Source organism: Fistularia commersonii, chromosome 16 (genome assembly GCF_037954325.1).
Source record: "Fistularia commersonii isolate RoL2024-O1a breed Wild chromosome 16, RoL_Fcom_v1.0, whole genome shotgun sequence".
In the NCBI taxonomy this organism is placed as follows: Eukaryota; Metazoa; Chordata; class Actinopteri; order Syngnathiformes; family Fistulariidae; genus Fistularia; species Fistularia commersonii.
The window spans coordinates 13,544,315-13,560,839 of NC_141299.1; the positions used below are offsets into that span (position 1 = coordinate 13,544,315).

The 16,525-nt window shown below is 38.0% G+C and overlaps 1 protein-coding gene across 2 annotated transcripts in view; it reads left to right on the top strand.

Moving 5' to 3' along the window:
- The window catches only part of negr1 (neuronal growth regulator 1), a 148,914-nt gene that overhangs the window by 74,532 nt on the left and 57,857 nt on the right, over window positions 1-16,525 (top strand). For both annotated transcript variants that reach the window (XM_086161591.1, XM_086161592.1), the window contains exon 4: window positions 12,919-13,050. In XM_086161591.1, the coding sequence (XP_086017717.1) occupies window positions 12,919-13,050 (132 nt within the window). The remainder of the gene's footprint in view (window positions 1-12,918; window positions 13,051-16,525) is intronic.

Here is a 16,525-nt window from a genome sequence, read left to right on the forward strand (position 1 = left end):
TCACAGAATCTTAGGCAGGATACCATGACTAGAATTTCCCTGAAAGAACTGACTTGTCAACTGTTGTCAGCCAACTCTCCTGTTGTTCATTGGTTGCCCTGATAGAAGTGGCATCTTTAAGGGAGCAGTCTAAGGTTTTTCCAAGTTTCTTCACAGCTTTCTCTTGTGTCTGATGAAATACGGGTACCTCCTAGAGAGAAGTGGAATTGGCAGATCACTTTCCCTCTCTTAAGGATCAGAGACCCGGATTTTTCCAGCTTGTTGCGTATTTAAGCCCAGGCAGTTAGCCTCTCCAAGCCCTGGAGGATCCATCTGCATCCCGGGACTTACACTGATGTTATTGTCAGATCATCCACGCATGGTCTTGATGGGGGGCTGACGGATCCTGGACTTGGTTTTGGGGCCTCAGCATTCCGGCTCGGCAGACTTCACCTGGATATTCATGGCCAGGGCAACTCCATATGTGTGGTGTTAGATTGAAAATGTAACCTTGACAACCCAGGCTTAATGTACCCCCCCCCCCCCCCCCCCATCTGGGGGGTTTCTATGTTTGTGCCTAACTTAACCCTTAGTAGTGATGAGAATTAAACATGGACTTACTCCTTTAACCTTGTTGACTATTCTTCACTTTCTTTGGCCCATCTGGCCAAACAACTCAATGTTGCCAGTTCTGCACACTCAAATTTGCCCCAGGAATTGGTTCATAGAGATGTTCAGAAAAGAATGGTTTTTCTTTCGTCTTTCCTCTCCAAAGCCTTCCTTTTGGCAGTGCCAGCATGGCAAACCAGTTCAAGGCTGGCTCTTCCACATTTCCATTGCATCTAATTAATCAGGAGCAACACTATCCAGAAGGTTGAATTCATCACCAACCCTCCCTGCTTAACCATGCCTAAACTCCAAACCTTTACAACTTTACCTAAAAAATACAACTCATTGTCCAAACCACTCTCTGGCTTGAGGCGAGTAAAGGTGATTTTTAGTTTCCCTATTTTTCTTTCTCTTTGTTTTTTTTTCCCTCTATGTTCCAAATTTAGGGCGTTATATGTTTATTAATAGCAATACTATAATCACAAAAAGTGAGGATCCTCTGTGTCATCTCTCTGAAAAGGTATATTTGATAGAGTGATGGGATCTTGAAATAACCCCATATTTTCTTAAGTGGGCTTTCCATTGGAGCAACATCCACATTTGTGTTATCGTCAATGCACAGAGAATTGAGTTTTAAGACTAAATATAAAGATGAATAAATAAACTTGAAACATTTGTTTGGGTTTGGGTTCAGGGATAAGACTTGGGCATGTTTTAGGACAGGCTTTCCATTAGTATTATTAGTTATTAGTAATTTTCAAGAAATAAAAGAAGAAACTGCATGGGGAGAGGTTCAGTTTAAGGACAGGGTTAGGGATATGGGTCAGCGTTTGGGTTTGGGCCTGGGTTTGAGTTTGGGTTATGATGGGCTTCCACAATATATTTGTTTTATTAAAACCACATCTATCTGGCCAAGTGATTTCACTCTTTCAACATATCAAGCAAAATAAAACAATGCCTGTCCCCTGTGTACCATGTGTACTTAACTATGACCTCCATTTTTGCTTCCACCAAGATATGCGAAAATAGTGATTCATCAAGTTTTTTGAAATTCATTTAGGTTTTAATAATTTTTAACATTATTACTACTATCAAGATAGTTGGAATTTGGTTTAAATGCAGAGAAAAAAAAGACAACAAAAGTTTAAAATCCCTAAAAAACTGCCTCAAGTTACATCATCAGTTAGCGATAAATAATTTTTACATTTTCTTTTACATCAAACTGAATATACTTCCAGGGTATTTACAACATGATTTTCAAGGGATCATGATCTGATCTGAAACTGATTACAGCAATTGCTTTTATTATCAAGCAGGTGAAATGCCTGCAGACTGACAAACATGTCTAAATGCCAGATTTTATTTGCCGCCCTTAGTTTCTTTGACATTGAGCTTTTTTTCTGCATGGTAGGTAGTTTTGCTGCAGCAGTCAGTGAAGTTTGACAGAATGATAAATTGCCTTGACTAGCTGTCAAGTTCCTATTCCCAACCTGACTGTTTTGTTTTTTGTATTTTTCTTCACTACAGATCCTGCCAGCTAATAATAAACTTTGCTCATTCACTGAAGGGTGTCCATAAACCATCTATCATGATGATAATTTTCTATGATAGAGAAAAATCATCCACAGATTGCTGAGATAAAGATTTTTCCCTGCATGGTAGGAACTTAATATTCTGATATTCCCAAAGATTTTGGAGATATTTATGATAAGCCTTCTCAGATCTCCTAATCAGCTGATGAATATGTGGTCCCTGTGACCTTACTAAAGTTTCAATACTTCAAATTAGCAATGAGAATCTACTTAGCGTTTATCACCGCAATTATTATACCGTAGAAGTTTCTGTATTTGGAAAAAACATGTTACGAACCAACTGGTCATAAAACGAAAGCTATTACCCGAAGTACATTGGCAATTTTCCCCAAATCCACTCCCCAAAGAGCTGCTCAAGTACCACATGCTTTATTGAATTCAGTTAATTATAAAAGGAAATCATAGTTTGTGCATCTCTCTGTCTGTTACATACATAGATTTTCTCATTGCTGATCCTAACTCACAAATGTTAGATAAACCCTACCCCCACACACATACAAGCACAGGCAAACACATACATTAATTATTAATTAAAACACAGAATTAAATTTTGCCACATCTATCACAGGATCCAATATAATTACTTAAAGGAATTTGGAGGATTCTTTACTTGTTTACAAACTTCTAATGGTGAATATCTAATCGCATTTCCATTTGCCATTTCACTGGTTACAGTGCCAGACATCCCATCCACATTTTTTTATCAACACATCAACTTGATCACCCGATACAAGTTGTATTACAAGCTATTTTTTCTCAAGGCTTGAGTTTTGTCACACATAAATTTAATATAAACATAAAAAAATGTCACTGGACAAACCACCATTGGTGTGTGACACATATCCTGCATTTCTTTGGCCCTGCAGATTTTTTTGATACTGACTTTGAATCAATGGGATGAGGAATTTAAAGGTCAACTAAAATTCTAAAATAAATTAATAAAAAAAAAAGGCTGTGATAAGATTCAGATTGAAACGTTTTGCTTCATCTTCCAAAGGAGAATGCCTTTTAGTTGAACAAATACTTTGTATGTTTTTGTTTGTGCCATTTTATTGACTTGCATATCATCCCCTCCCCTTTCGCAAGGCCAAAGGAAACATAGCAATATGCCCTATAATAATACTTTTAAGCTTCCCCCTTCCTAGCCAGACACGTGGCATAATGTTACGTTAACAGCTTGAACATGTAGCTTACACAAGCAAAGCAAAACAAAAAACTGAAACGAGCAAAAAAAAAAGAGACAGAACAAAACAAACTTTCAAGTTCAAGGCGCAAGCCTCCATTTTGTTTTCTTCTATGTTGATTGTGTGGTATTTTTACTGGCGTGTATGCTCTGAATACTCGATTTAAAAAAATAAAGAAAAACCCTTTCGTGCAGTTTTCATGTGCAACTACCCTTTATACGCATTTATTTTTTTCACTCAGTTCATTGGAATTGTTCCACAGGCAAAACTTTCACAAAGGTCTCCACCAACTGAAAAAGGAACTGGAAACCTGTGTTGTTCATTACTTGATGCCGCATCCAAAACATCTTTCTTGTTTGTGAACTAAGATGCTGGATTACCATGAGATTTACACCGTATTTTTGGGGGGAAAAATATAAATTAGATTATAGATTACCTATCTATCTGTCTATGATCTGTCTGTCAGTGGTTTGTTGAGCTATCCATTACGTCAGTGCTTCTGAGTGGCTCTAAGCATATTTTTTGTTTTTGTCACAACCACAGATGTCAAATGCTACTCATCTATTTCCTCTGTAGTTTGAAATGAATGATATGAAGTTCAAGAGCTTACAATTGCATATGTTTAAAACTTAACAGGAGGTGAAAGATAAAGAGTGAAGAACGGCAATCCAAATTACAGATACCAACAGCCGAATCCGTGCATAACATTTCCAAATTCAGCTGTTGAGCTGAGTGTTCGTAGCGCAAGAGGTGCTCCATTTGCACATGCTTTTCTGAAGTGTCTGTAACATGATGAATAGTAGACCTTTTTTAACACCAATGTGCTACTGAGTAACTGCCCCATTTATCTAATAGCATTTCAATCTCTATATTTTTCTTTCTAGGCAGTGGCTTCATATAAATGTAGAAAAGAACCTGCCCTTAAATTTAGACAAGATCAATTATTTTTCGCGGATGGTAAATCTTTAAATTGAGGAAACATTATGAGTGTATGCAATGTAATATAATAGCATACTTTGAAAGCTGTGATGCACAAAACATATAATTTTGTCTCAATTTGTCAAATATCTAGAAGTCATTAATGTTGGCAAAATGAGCCAGATAGTCAGATATACCGATGCAATTGCCAATTTAAGCTCATGAGCCAAGATGAAATATTTGTCCTTTTTAAGCATCCTATGGAAGGCAAATTTGGGGGTTTAAAATATCTAAACGGGGATATTTTGGGCAGTTCACATATTTGAAGATGCCATGTGGTGCAATATGAGCGCTGAGACATAAATTAAGGGGGACATTTTGAAATGGGTTTATATTAAGTTAATTGTCAGGGTTGGGCACTTAATTACGATTGTTCAGATCAAGATAAGGAGCAAAGGAATGCATTATTTTAATAGCATTAACAACATTACAAAATGTGCTTGCTCTAATCTGTGTGTGCAAGTGCACGTGCATGTGGGTGTGTTTGAGTGTGCCTGTGTAAGACTCTTTAAATAACATAGTTCTGATCTCTTTTTTTTTGTACAATTGCCCCGTTTGATACTCACAGCCCCTCAATTAGGACTGTTTATCTTTTCAGTTTTTATTTATTTTATTTTATTTACCTCAGAGCAGCAAATAATGTATGACACAACCATTTTAGTACATGTGGATTAAAGTAGTTAAGCTATGCAACTCAGGTATGGACAGTTGCATTCCATTTGAGTTTATTATGGAAGCAGATCAATACATGCGCTCTACATAGACCCAAGTCTCCAATGACAGAGGAGCACATCCAACTGAGAAGTAACAACTACTTAGAGCTGTCTAGCATTCCAGCTAAAAGCTTTAACTAAAATTGCCCATTGAGATGACCAATATGTTGTATAGAGTTTTCCATCTTGAGTTTGTTCTGCCACCAGGTAGCATGGGAGCATCAATCAGTGCAAGGGACTGTGGATTAGTTAGGGTGTCTGTGTGTGTGTTTAACAGATATATAATAATTATGTTTTATCAGTAAAATCTTTTTGCTGTCAAAAAAATTACAATATTTAATCATAATATTTTTCAGTGCCCTAATCATCATTTCCCCATAAACCTGGGCTCTAAGTACAATCGCTATTACTTTACTTTTACTACACATCTTCAGACATAAGAATGAGAATAAGAATAAGAGCAACTTTATAAATCCCGAAGGAAATTGTTGTGCCAGAGTTTCAAGTGAAACATAACAATAATAAATGATAGTAGGAAATTGTATAAACAGTAAAAAGAAAAAAAAAAAAAACATTGTGATGCATGGACGAGGGGACCGCTCTGCATGGAGTTTACATGTTTTTGCTGTTTGTGTGGGTTTCCTCTGGGTTCTCCGGTTTCCTACCACAGTCCAAAAACATGCAGCAGGTTAATTGGAAAAATTGAGAAAATTGCCCCAAATGAATGAGTGAATGTTGTCTGTCCCTACGATTGACTGGCAACGAGTCTAGGTTGTACCCTGCCTTATGGCAGACGAGGGACGGACATCTTCAGACACAGTGTCATATATCGACTGGCAGAAATATGCATAAAATAATACACAGCTGAGTACTGGGAAAAAGGTTTTCAGTATAAATATCAGTTATTCAAGGAAAACACAGAGTTGACAATTTTTAGCCAAATAGAAGGTCTTGTATTTTTTCTAATGTCCACATCCAGCTGTTTTATTAACCTGCGCACAGAACATTTTGTTAAACGCATCAAGTCAAATAGTAACATTGATGCAATTGTGTGGGTCAGGGAGGTGGTAGCATTAGCAATCAAACAGTACAAAAGGCTACTGTGGACAAGATTTTGCACTCTCGGATTGACAGCCAGGGAGCAGTGTTGGAGTTATGCATCAAGGTGGACTAATATGCTTTTTAGGCAGGGCCTGCATACAATTTGTCTTTAGCCTTAGTTCTGGCCCACACCTTATGTTGGGGCCAGAAGGCAGTACTGCACAATGTAGCAGTGTGGGTTGTTCACCATTTTCAGGAGTTAAAAGGATGAATTGATGTAGAAAATGCTGCTCTATGCTATAATGGATTCCTCAGCGATGCCTGCCCTATCTGTGTATTGCAGCCCTGAAGGAAGTGTACACACAGCTCCCCTACACAATATAGGAAATTGCTTACTGCAACGGCACTTAGCCAGCATCATCATTGAATGCAAAATTAGACTTGCTGTGATTTCTTTAATTTGCTTGGAGTGACATCTTATTCAGGTGACTGAGGCTTTCATTTGTCTCTGAAATATCTCATGTTTGGTCTCCCAGCAATTGTGCAAAGCTCAAATCCAGAGAAGAGAGTTTCTTTCTGGATATTTTTACTCAGTTTCATGTCAAGGTAGGGCTCCACACACACACACACAAACTCACATTCACATTGGTTGGTCTACACACACACACACACACACACACACATATATATATATGTAGTGCGTGTGTGTGTATGTATATGTTATGTACAGATATACAGACATAGGTTCATATATCATATATAGGTTTATATATTTATGCATAAAGCATATAAGCAGACGCAAACTCTCATTGTATGTTCTTCACAGTAAATATCAAGGATGTATTTGTTGTTTAACGACCTTTATGACCTTTGCTAAGCCCCTTTCCTGTTGAAATCAATAGAAATACAATTTTCTCCCTGGGGTAGAAGAATGTAACCAGATCCATTATAAAATAAGTTGGCTACATTTATTTCCGGAGACGGCAGCCAAATTGGATTTTTTTTTTTGAATGGAATTTGCTTGTATAATTTAGAAAGGTCCTCAGTCATCTGTTTGTCTGTATGTAAGACCAGATCTGCCTCATGTGTTTCTTCTAATGTCTCATCATTTTCCTTTTTTTCTTACCCGAAAACATAGATTCATTAATTTGTGCAGATGAGAGTGAAATTTTATTGACGCTTAGCAGTTGTGGTACAGAAAAACACGCATAAAACCACATCTCAACAATCATAATCAAAACTCTTCAGGAAAATGAGCTTTCACTGTCCATGCCTGCAATGTACTTTGTTTAATTGGCTTATGTTGAATGCAGATTTATAATTGAATGCTGAATAATTCTAAGGTTGGCAGTCTCATATTTGGCATAATGGCTACATAAACGAAGGGAAAACAGATGTGATATATAATACCACCGATTTTTTTTTTTTTTCCTTGTCATTTTAATTTTAAAGTAAATGGTTACTGGAATGTTTTCTTTGATTGGTTTAATTGAGAGAAGTAGATACAACCTTTGCATATCAGTTGAGAAGCCTCTTAAAGGTGAAAGATGTAGGCTGATGCCAGTTCACGCATGAATATATATAAATATTGCATAAGAGTGCTTTTTGTAGATTTGTTAACATTGTTTTGTCAAAGCAGATCATTTACTCCATCTTAGAAGACGGAGTAATAAATGTGATGTGGAACTTTGAAGTATATCAAAGTAAAATTTCTGCCTATAAATGATTAATCGAGCTGAATACTTTTAATATAGATGAAAAGGGAAAGAGCTCAGTGTTCATTTTGTCTTCAACATCAGGTATCATGCTTCATTTAAAAAGGGAGACACCAAGAGACCACAGGGCACTGGAAGAAGTAGGCCAATGTACCTTAAAGATCATCAACAACTCCTGTCAGTGAGCACAACCAACATACCCCAGTTCCTTGAATAAGTGGCCCAGGTACCCCATAGCAACTATTGAAGTCGAGACACCCAACACCCCTATCATATTAAATCGTGAACATGGTTTGTGTGCCATTGTCTTGCATACTCTGCATAGGTTGTCATGCATACTTCGCCTCTTGGGTCAGTCCCTTTGATTCCAGTGTCCCAGTAAGTGACACAAGTACACACTGTGGATTAGTATTATATTGAGTATCTGAGTATTATAATTCTTGAGAGTGAAAGACAATGGCGCTGTGCATTCATGGCAGTTTTAAGGGTCAATCATACTCCTAAACTACTTTTCTCAGTGCACGTTGGCGTGCATGAATGTGTCTAATTTTTTGTAGATTAGTGTTGCATTCTTTGAGGAAAAAAATTATAACAGTTATGTATATCAGTACACTTTTGGGGTAAAGGATTGGTCTGTTGTCAAGGTGAAATTTGGCTATTATATACAGCTTAAAGTTATAATTGGTGTTTGGAAGTAGTTCTTGTATTTACCCTAAGTTTTTAAGCAAATATGTCAGTTCTTAGTTAACTCCTTAATTAAATGGATGGAGGCTCATTCTCTATTAGCTTACTCTGTCTGTTTCTCTATATCTCTTGCTGTGTGTGTGTGCATACATGGATGTGTTGCGTGCATGCGTGCGCGCGTGCGTGCATGCGTGTATGCGTGTGTGTGTGTGCGTGTGTGTGCGTGTGCGTGTTTGTGTGTGTGTGTGTGTGTGTGTGTGTTATGCCGTTTCACCACAGGTGAACAACTGAAGAGCTAAAAGTAGATTTATGTGGGTTTGATATAGATGCAGTAGGACTCTGTACTCTGACTTAAAGGTCTGATAACGAAGCAAATAGTTTCCAAATGAATCAAAAGCCCCTCCTCCTCCCCCAAAAAAAGAAATGCACTCCATAATTTGGGTTGTATGTACAAGCGGCAGTGTATTTCGTCATTTATTATGTTTTGAAATAATTGGAACAATGTAATTGTAGGACGTTACAAGAAATTAAAAATTACAATGATTTTTTCATTCGTATGTACTCATTCATAGCTGGTTAAATTTATGTGAAATTTCAACAAGTTTTCATATGATTTGAGAGAGCACCTGATTTTGAACCTCCGCATGTCAGTTTGTCTTTGAATTTGACAATTGGATCTAAATATTTGCATGATTCACCTGTCAGAGAAAAAGATGCAACTGTAAGACCTGTAAATCCCAGCAAAAATACCATATTTATCAGGCAGTTCCAAGTATTTTAATTTTTTTTGGCTTATTAATCAGAGTATTTATTCATTATAATATGAGATGCTGGTTGTATTCTTAGATGTTATCTCATATTGCAATTGATGATGAAGCAACATTCAGAGAGTGCGATTGTTGCAAAAACAAAGCAGGCTGGTTAGATTTAACACTAACCCTTTTTTAAATTGGTTTTATTTGTCTTGGCAGTTTATGGGGAGATGTACTGTCTTTTTCTTGAGGCGTACATGTTCTGACTTTTGTCTTTGCCGAGCTCAGCAGGAGACCCATCCAGTCTTCGTGCATCTATTGTAGCTTTAATTTGACAGATATCACCTAAGAAATATATCTCGGCAGGACGCTGCAAACCATCAGGCATAACAATCACACAAAGTCTTAACAGTGAAAGAGGTTGTTCTGTGACTTCTTTGTTGTTAACAATGCTTTTTTTTGTTTGTTTGTTTGATGTTGTGTTTTTTTTTAAGTTAAACTCAGCACAATACTCTTGGAATATACTGCCATGTATCGCCGTAATCCCAAATCATGATATGTAATATATATATATATAATTATAATTTTCTTGCAAGTACTCACCATTTATTCACATATTCTGAGGGTAAAGTCACATGAGGGTTTTTGCCCAATGTTACTTTTTTACCCAATTTTAATTGCACTACTTGATCACAACATTGGCCGATTTTGAGCTGAACATCCGGTCCCATTTCCACGAGATTAAGTTAAAAATAGCACAGAATGCACCGAATGAAGAGTGCCTCCTCACTGATCCTCAGCCCAGCCATGTGTCATACACTGCCACAGAAATAGAGCGCTCTCTGTTGTGTCCCTTCCCCTTTGCTATCTTCAGTGGTGTTCTGCTTACAGTTACTTGCTTTTACAAGGACCACTATTTCCAGCATTTTCTGGCTCAAACTTTTTCCTATTGTCACTGATATTTTGGCTAAAACTTTTCTCCATTACTGCCACTGTCACTGTGAGATGTAGCATGAAAGGTTTGTTTATGGACAGTACCCACACTTTTAGGTTTTGGGATTAAAAACAAAGTGACAATAAATAACAATTCAGATCCCTCACGGAAAAATCTGGAAGTGCAGAATAGACGTATTTCCATTCTTAACCACGGGTTGTCTTTATTCTGGCTCCTCTTTTATGGGATATTGCTGAGTCAGTGTTGGGTCTCTGCGGCTTCTTGAACAGTATTTCATACTCAGTTTTGCTTGATTGTGCATTTTGTGAAAATCTCATCCCTCCCAGGGCTGTCCATATATCTCCCAGCCCAAACAACAATTACCACCCAGAAAATGTATGTATAAATAGATTTCACACTGAGCATCACTGCCATAGGAATTAATTCTAGCCAAGGAGAATCTTCCAAGGCCACTGGAATACATTCAGGAAACTGTTTTCTGAGATTCCTTAACTGCATTATGCATTGCATAATACCACTGATAATATTTGTTTTGTTGTTTTAAAAGTTTACTTAAGTGCTTACTTTTTTCCACAGACATTTATTCTCTTCTTTCATTTTCTGAAAGAACGAATGTCCAAAAAATAAGGTCCAGAAGACGTCATTTGGGTTGTTAAAGAGGATCAATATCATTTTCATCATTTCCAAATGAAAAGTTTAAACCCTCAGCTGGCTACATGCTCTTCCTAGCGTCAGTTTTATGCACCTGATTTGTCCATCAGCTGCTTGGTTTTAAAAGGTTTCACATCAAGGTGGTTGCTGACGACTCCTTGTATTATGGTGGCTGCTCCTCCACAGTTAATTTTGGACCTTGATCTATACTAAATTACATGCTTGGTGACAGCTTTACTCCTACTGAAGCAACTAGCAAGGGAAATAAAGCCAGCATATTGGTGGCAGTAAATGTACAGGAATTTAAACCCTTACACCATCCTAATGCCTCCTTGGCTTAACTTAAAAAAGATCTCCTGCCATTTTCTGTTTATATATACTTGAAATTGTGCTTTAAAGGTTAATCACTGACAGAGTCAGCCACAATGTTATATTAAAAAGTTAGAAGGACAGTAATGCCCATGATAAAAAATAACAGTGTGGAGTCAGACAGTCATTGATTGCCAATTTCCATCTAGTCAACCAACCTCAAAAATTAGGCATAATTTGTCTGTGCCGTTCAGTAAAAAGAATTAATATGAGGTCCACAGTCAGACAACAGACCAGTGTGCGTGTTTGTGTGTGTGTGTAATGAGATATTGTTTCATCTATCGATTCAAGGATAAGCATACCAATTAACCATGACATTGACTTAGGTGTTAGACAGCCCTTGCAAATAATATAATGAGCAGCATAGAAATATTCTGTTGATTGACAGTGTTGATGAATGACTTGATATGATCTGTTGTTCTGGACTCTATGCTAACAACCTGATAAGTTGGTTTTGTTGTTTGTTCTCCAGGAAGTTGACTGGTACAGGAACATGGTCCTAGTAATGAGCTTACTTACAGTACATCTATTGGATATGAAAAACAGTGTGGGGAAACTTTAGTTATTCTCATCATGAGACTTGGAGGCACAGTAGTAAGGTAAATCAGCTACATAGTTTTCATTGCATATTCCTCTGGTGGATGTATGGAGCTGCACATTTTCCTACAGACCACCTACATGCGGGTTAGGCAAATTGTAAATTGTAAATTGCAAATTTCAAACTGTCTGCAGAGGTGAATTCCAGTTTGTAATTGACTGACTACTTGTGTAGTTTATTCATTGGCTCTCTTCTTTCAGTTTAGAGTAGTACACATCACACATCATCAGTTTGCACGCCTAGTATATTTCTAAAATGTCGGGTTTATAAACCTTTGTAATTCATACTACAAGATATAGTAGAACAGATGTCATTGCAATTAGGTGAATGAAGTATATACATAAAAATGAATGACTGAATGAATGAATTAATGAAACGCATACATAAAGACAAATAAATCAGTTAACCATTAAAAATGTTTATGATAATAATAATAGTAATAATGAATTAATAAAAAAAATTACCAAAAAATATGATCAGGAAATCCTTGCGGGACTTTATAACCAGGTTATCCAAAGTTATAGAAAAGAGTCTTTTGGACCACAGTCCAAAAAAAAAAAAAAAAGAGACAGACCTTATCTCATTCTGTTGTTTTGTGGCATCATATACTTTACTAACAATGTGCAATTTCTCTTTGCTGATTGGAGGGGACAACCATTTCCTCTCACTCTATCCATTTGGTTCATTATAGCTCAGTTGACCTGTCAGTCATGGTCAATCACTGCGACTATATATGGCATTGTCATAAGGCACTGACATGGGCATGTAACTCGTCTGACTTTTCAGAAGTATTGGTATCTCCACAGTATGGTGTTCAGTAAATCATGAGTGGATGACTTGGAACAGACCGTCATTTAATTTAATGTACAATATGGATATGACTGTATCAGTACACTGTTAATCTGCTGCTATTTTAGGATAAAAGGGAAGTAGTTAATCACATTCACAACTTCTCCTGGAAATTGCAAGCTTTCCCCACAGTAACCATCCTGTAATCCTATAATGATACAAATTTTACAGGTGGACGTGTTTATGTGTCATGTTTGTATTCTTTGTCGACACAGGCTAAGCATATTGCCACCCTTTTTCTATTTCCAGCCAAGAAGTATGACAGCGGTGAATATCTTAACATCACTGGCATCACAAGGGACCAGGCCGGAGACTACGAATGCAGCGCTCTAAATGACGTCGCCTCTCCTGACACCAAAACAGTAAAAGTCACAGTCAACTGTAAGTTTATATCTTTTTTTTTTTCAGCTCGCTTTTATCCACTCTGGCCTTACAAACACATGCGACACCGGGGCAGTCTTCAGTAATACCATGTCATGTCCCTGATGGTGCACTTCAATAAAGTACACCTTCTAGAAGTTCAAAAATGTAAAAAAACTTGAACTTGTTTAATATTTTATGAGAGAATTCCCTTTTTGTCTGTGCATATAGGTGATTAATTCACACTAAGGGAAGGTCTGACTGTTCTAAGCTCTCTTCCATTATGCAGGTAATGAGTCTTCCGAAAATGTGAAGAGACAGTAATGAGCAGCCGTGGCATTAATGAATGATACTGGGCTTTAGCTGTCATGGTCACATGGAGAGCACCAGTAGGAAGTATGGGAGGAAATAATGCGTCTCTCCTTTGCTGTTATTCATGGAGGTTGCTGCATTGATGCCCTGTGCAAAATCTTGCTTTTGGCAAAGCTTATTAGGCAGTCTGCTAAAGAGATGGGGGAAGCAAAGTGAAAGAAGAAAGGCTCCTCCTGGCCCAGTTACCAAGTCATCACTTGAAAGCTTTTCCAATTCAAGTTTTGTGAATCACGGATATTGTATTTAATACATGGTCTTGACAATTTAAATCTTTGTCATTACACTTTTGAGACCAGCAATTCATGGACTCCACATCCGAAGCTCAGTATTAATCCATCTGTCCTTATAAAATCATGGACATTAATATTATATATTTGTAATTCTTGGATGGGTCTGGTCTGGGCCTGGGTTTGGTCTGTTAATTATAGATACATCGACGTAAGGGGTGAACAATGAAAACACATTAAAAGAAAAATTAAAAAAATCGCACAGCAAAGGAGATTCACAATATAACGATTGATTACACACGTGGTAGTTGGAACTTGTCTTGAATGTAAAAACAAGATGGTACTCCTAAGTGGGTTTGGTCCTCTAAATTGAATGAACTGCCTAGGAAAGCTTCTTTTTGCTGTGGAACAGTCACTACTTCTTGGTCACCGGAGCGATACTTCTGGTGGGAGTATCCTGCAGTTCATCAAGTGTAAAGGAAGTATTTTCCCGCAGAGAGCTATCTGAGGCTGATAGATATACAGAGCTGTTCCTCTCATTGAGCATTTACTCATGCATTGTTATTGATTCCTACCACAGAGGAGAATTGTCCAGATCTTGTAGAGTTATTTAGTTATCCTCTGTGATTTATAGATGTGCACTGTGATTTAGTACACGTAATGATGGTCAAATAATGTAAATATACATATATACACACACATATACATGTGTTTATGATATATGATTAATTACAATGCTTGCAAAATAGCTGAGGTTTCATGTTTTTAGATTATCCTCTGAAACAGCTGCTGACATGATGAAATAACTTAAAAAAAAACATTAATTCCTTTATCAACATCCTCTCTATACCGAGGGGATGGCTGATAGGACCTACAAATATAAATGTTTGATGCTTTTATTTAAAGCAAAACCAGAGTGACTACATGTACACGGCTGACTCTGTTCTATTCATTTGTCTTTTTCTCAAGGGAAACTGTATTGCATGATCAATAGCAATACATTTATTTACATTTAAAGTAGATTTGAAAGGTTTTGGTGACCCCTAGCATGGTGAGCTACACTACATGGCCATAAGTATTCGCTCACCTGACTTGTCTCACATATGAACTTAAGTGACCTCCCAATGTGGGTCCAATATGGGTTCAATATGACGTCGGTCCACCCCTTGCAGCTAGAACAGCGTCAACTCTTCGCCTGTTTATGGGAATTGTTGACCACTCTTCCAGAAGCCCATATCTGAGGTCACACACTGATGTTGGACAAGAAGGCCCAGCTCTCAGTCTCCTCTCCAATTCATCCCAAAGGTGTTCTTCTGGGTTGAGGTCAGGACTCTGTGCAGGCCAGTCAATGTCATATACACCAAAACATTGTTATCCATGTCTTTACGGACCTTGCTTTGTGCACGGGTGCACAGTCATGCTGGAAAAGGAAGGGGCAAGCTCCAAACTGTTCCCACAAAGTTGGGAGCATGGAATTGTCCAGAATGTCTTGGTATGCTGAAGCTTTCAGAGTTCCTTTCACTGGAAGTAAAGGGGCCAATTCCAGCTCCTGAAAAACAACCCCACACCATAATCCCCCCTCCACCAAACTTAACACTTGGCACAGTGCAGTCAGACACGTACCGTTCTCCTGGCAACCGCCAAATCCAGACTCGTCCATCAGATTGCCAGATGGAGAAGCGCGATTCGTCACTCCGGAGAACGCGTCTCCACTGCTCTAGAGTCCAGTGGCGGCGTGCTTTACACCACTGCATCTGATGCTTTGCATTGCATTTAGCGATGTGTGGCTCGGATGCAGCTGCTCGGCCTTGGAAACCTCATTCTATGAAGCTTTCTGCGTGCTGTTCTTGAGCTAATCTGAAGGCTACATGAAGTTGGGAGCTCTGTAGTGATTAATCCTGCAGAAAGTCCGTGATCTCTTCGCACAATGCGCCTCAGCATCTGATGGCCCCGCTGCGTCAGTTTATGTGGCCTATCACTTTCTGGCTGAGTTGCTGTCGTTCCCAAACACTTTTATGTTTTTATAATACAGCTGACAGTTGACTGAGGAAATTTAGGAGCGAGGAAATTTCACGACTGGATTTGTCGCACAGGTGGCATCCTATTACAGTTCCATGCTGGAATTCACTGAGCTCGTGAGAGCGACCTATTCTTTCACAAATGTTTGTAGAAACAGCCTGAATGCCAAGATGCTTGATTTCCTACACCTGTGGCCATGGAAGTGATTGGAACACCTTATTCTGATTGTTTGGATGGGTGAGCGAATACTTTTGGCCATATAGTGTGTATCTCAGTCCGTAAAAAAAGTAGAATGTATTTAAGTCCGTCCTTCTATCCATTTTTTAACGCTTATCCAGGATCAAGTTCTAGGGGCACCAGTTGAAGCATACGAGGCCCGGGTATTTAAACGTATTTAAGAATTGTAAGGTCATTAAACAGGGAGCTATTGTACGTACATTTCACCGGCAGCATCCCGTGACTTTTAATCCTCCTTACATTAATGGGAAAAGTTCCACATCTTCTTCTATGCCTGATGAATATTGTATATATTAAATATGTAATACAACTTCCTTCCGTGTAATAAGAAATTCAAACGACACCAGGAGTCATAGCATATCGTGCACAAACTGCTACATTTACGACAAGAAAACTCGACATTTCACTTAGGACACACGTATTCCAACTCTATGGGGTCTATTTTGATGATGAAGTGCAATGCCTAAAGCGTTTGGTGCAGTGTGTTTTCGTCAAGGTGTGGCTAAATCACCTCCTGTTATTTTGAAGCCACATTTTTTTTTTTTAGCACTGTGCCAGGCACTTATTTTCAATAGGGTCATCTTGTGTTTCTTCATTAATGTGTGGATTTGTTTTGGGCAAAACAGAGAAAGCAATTAGCA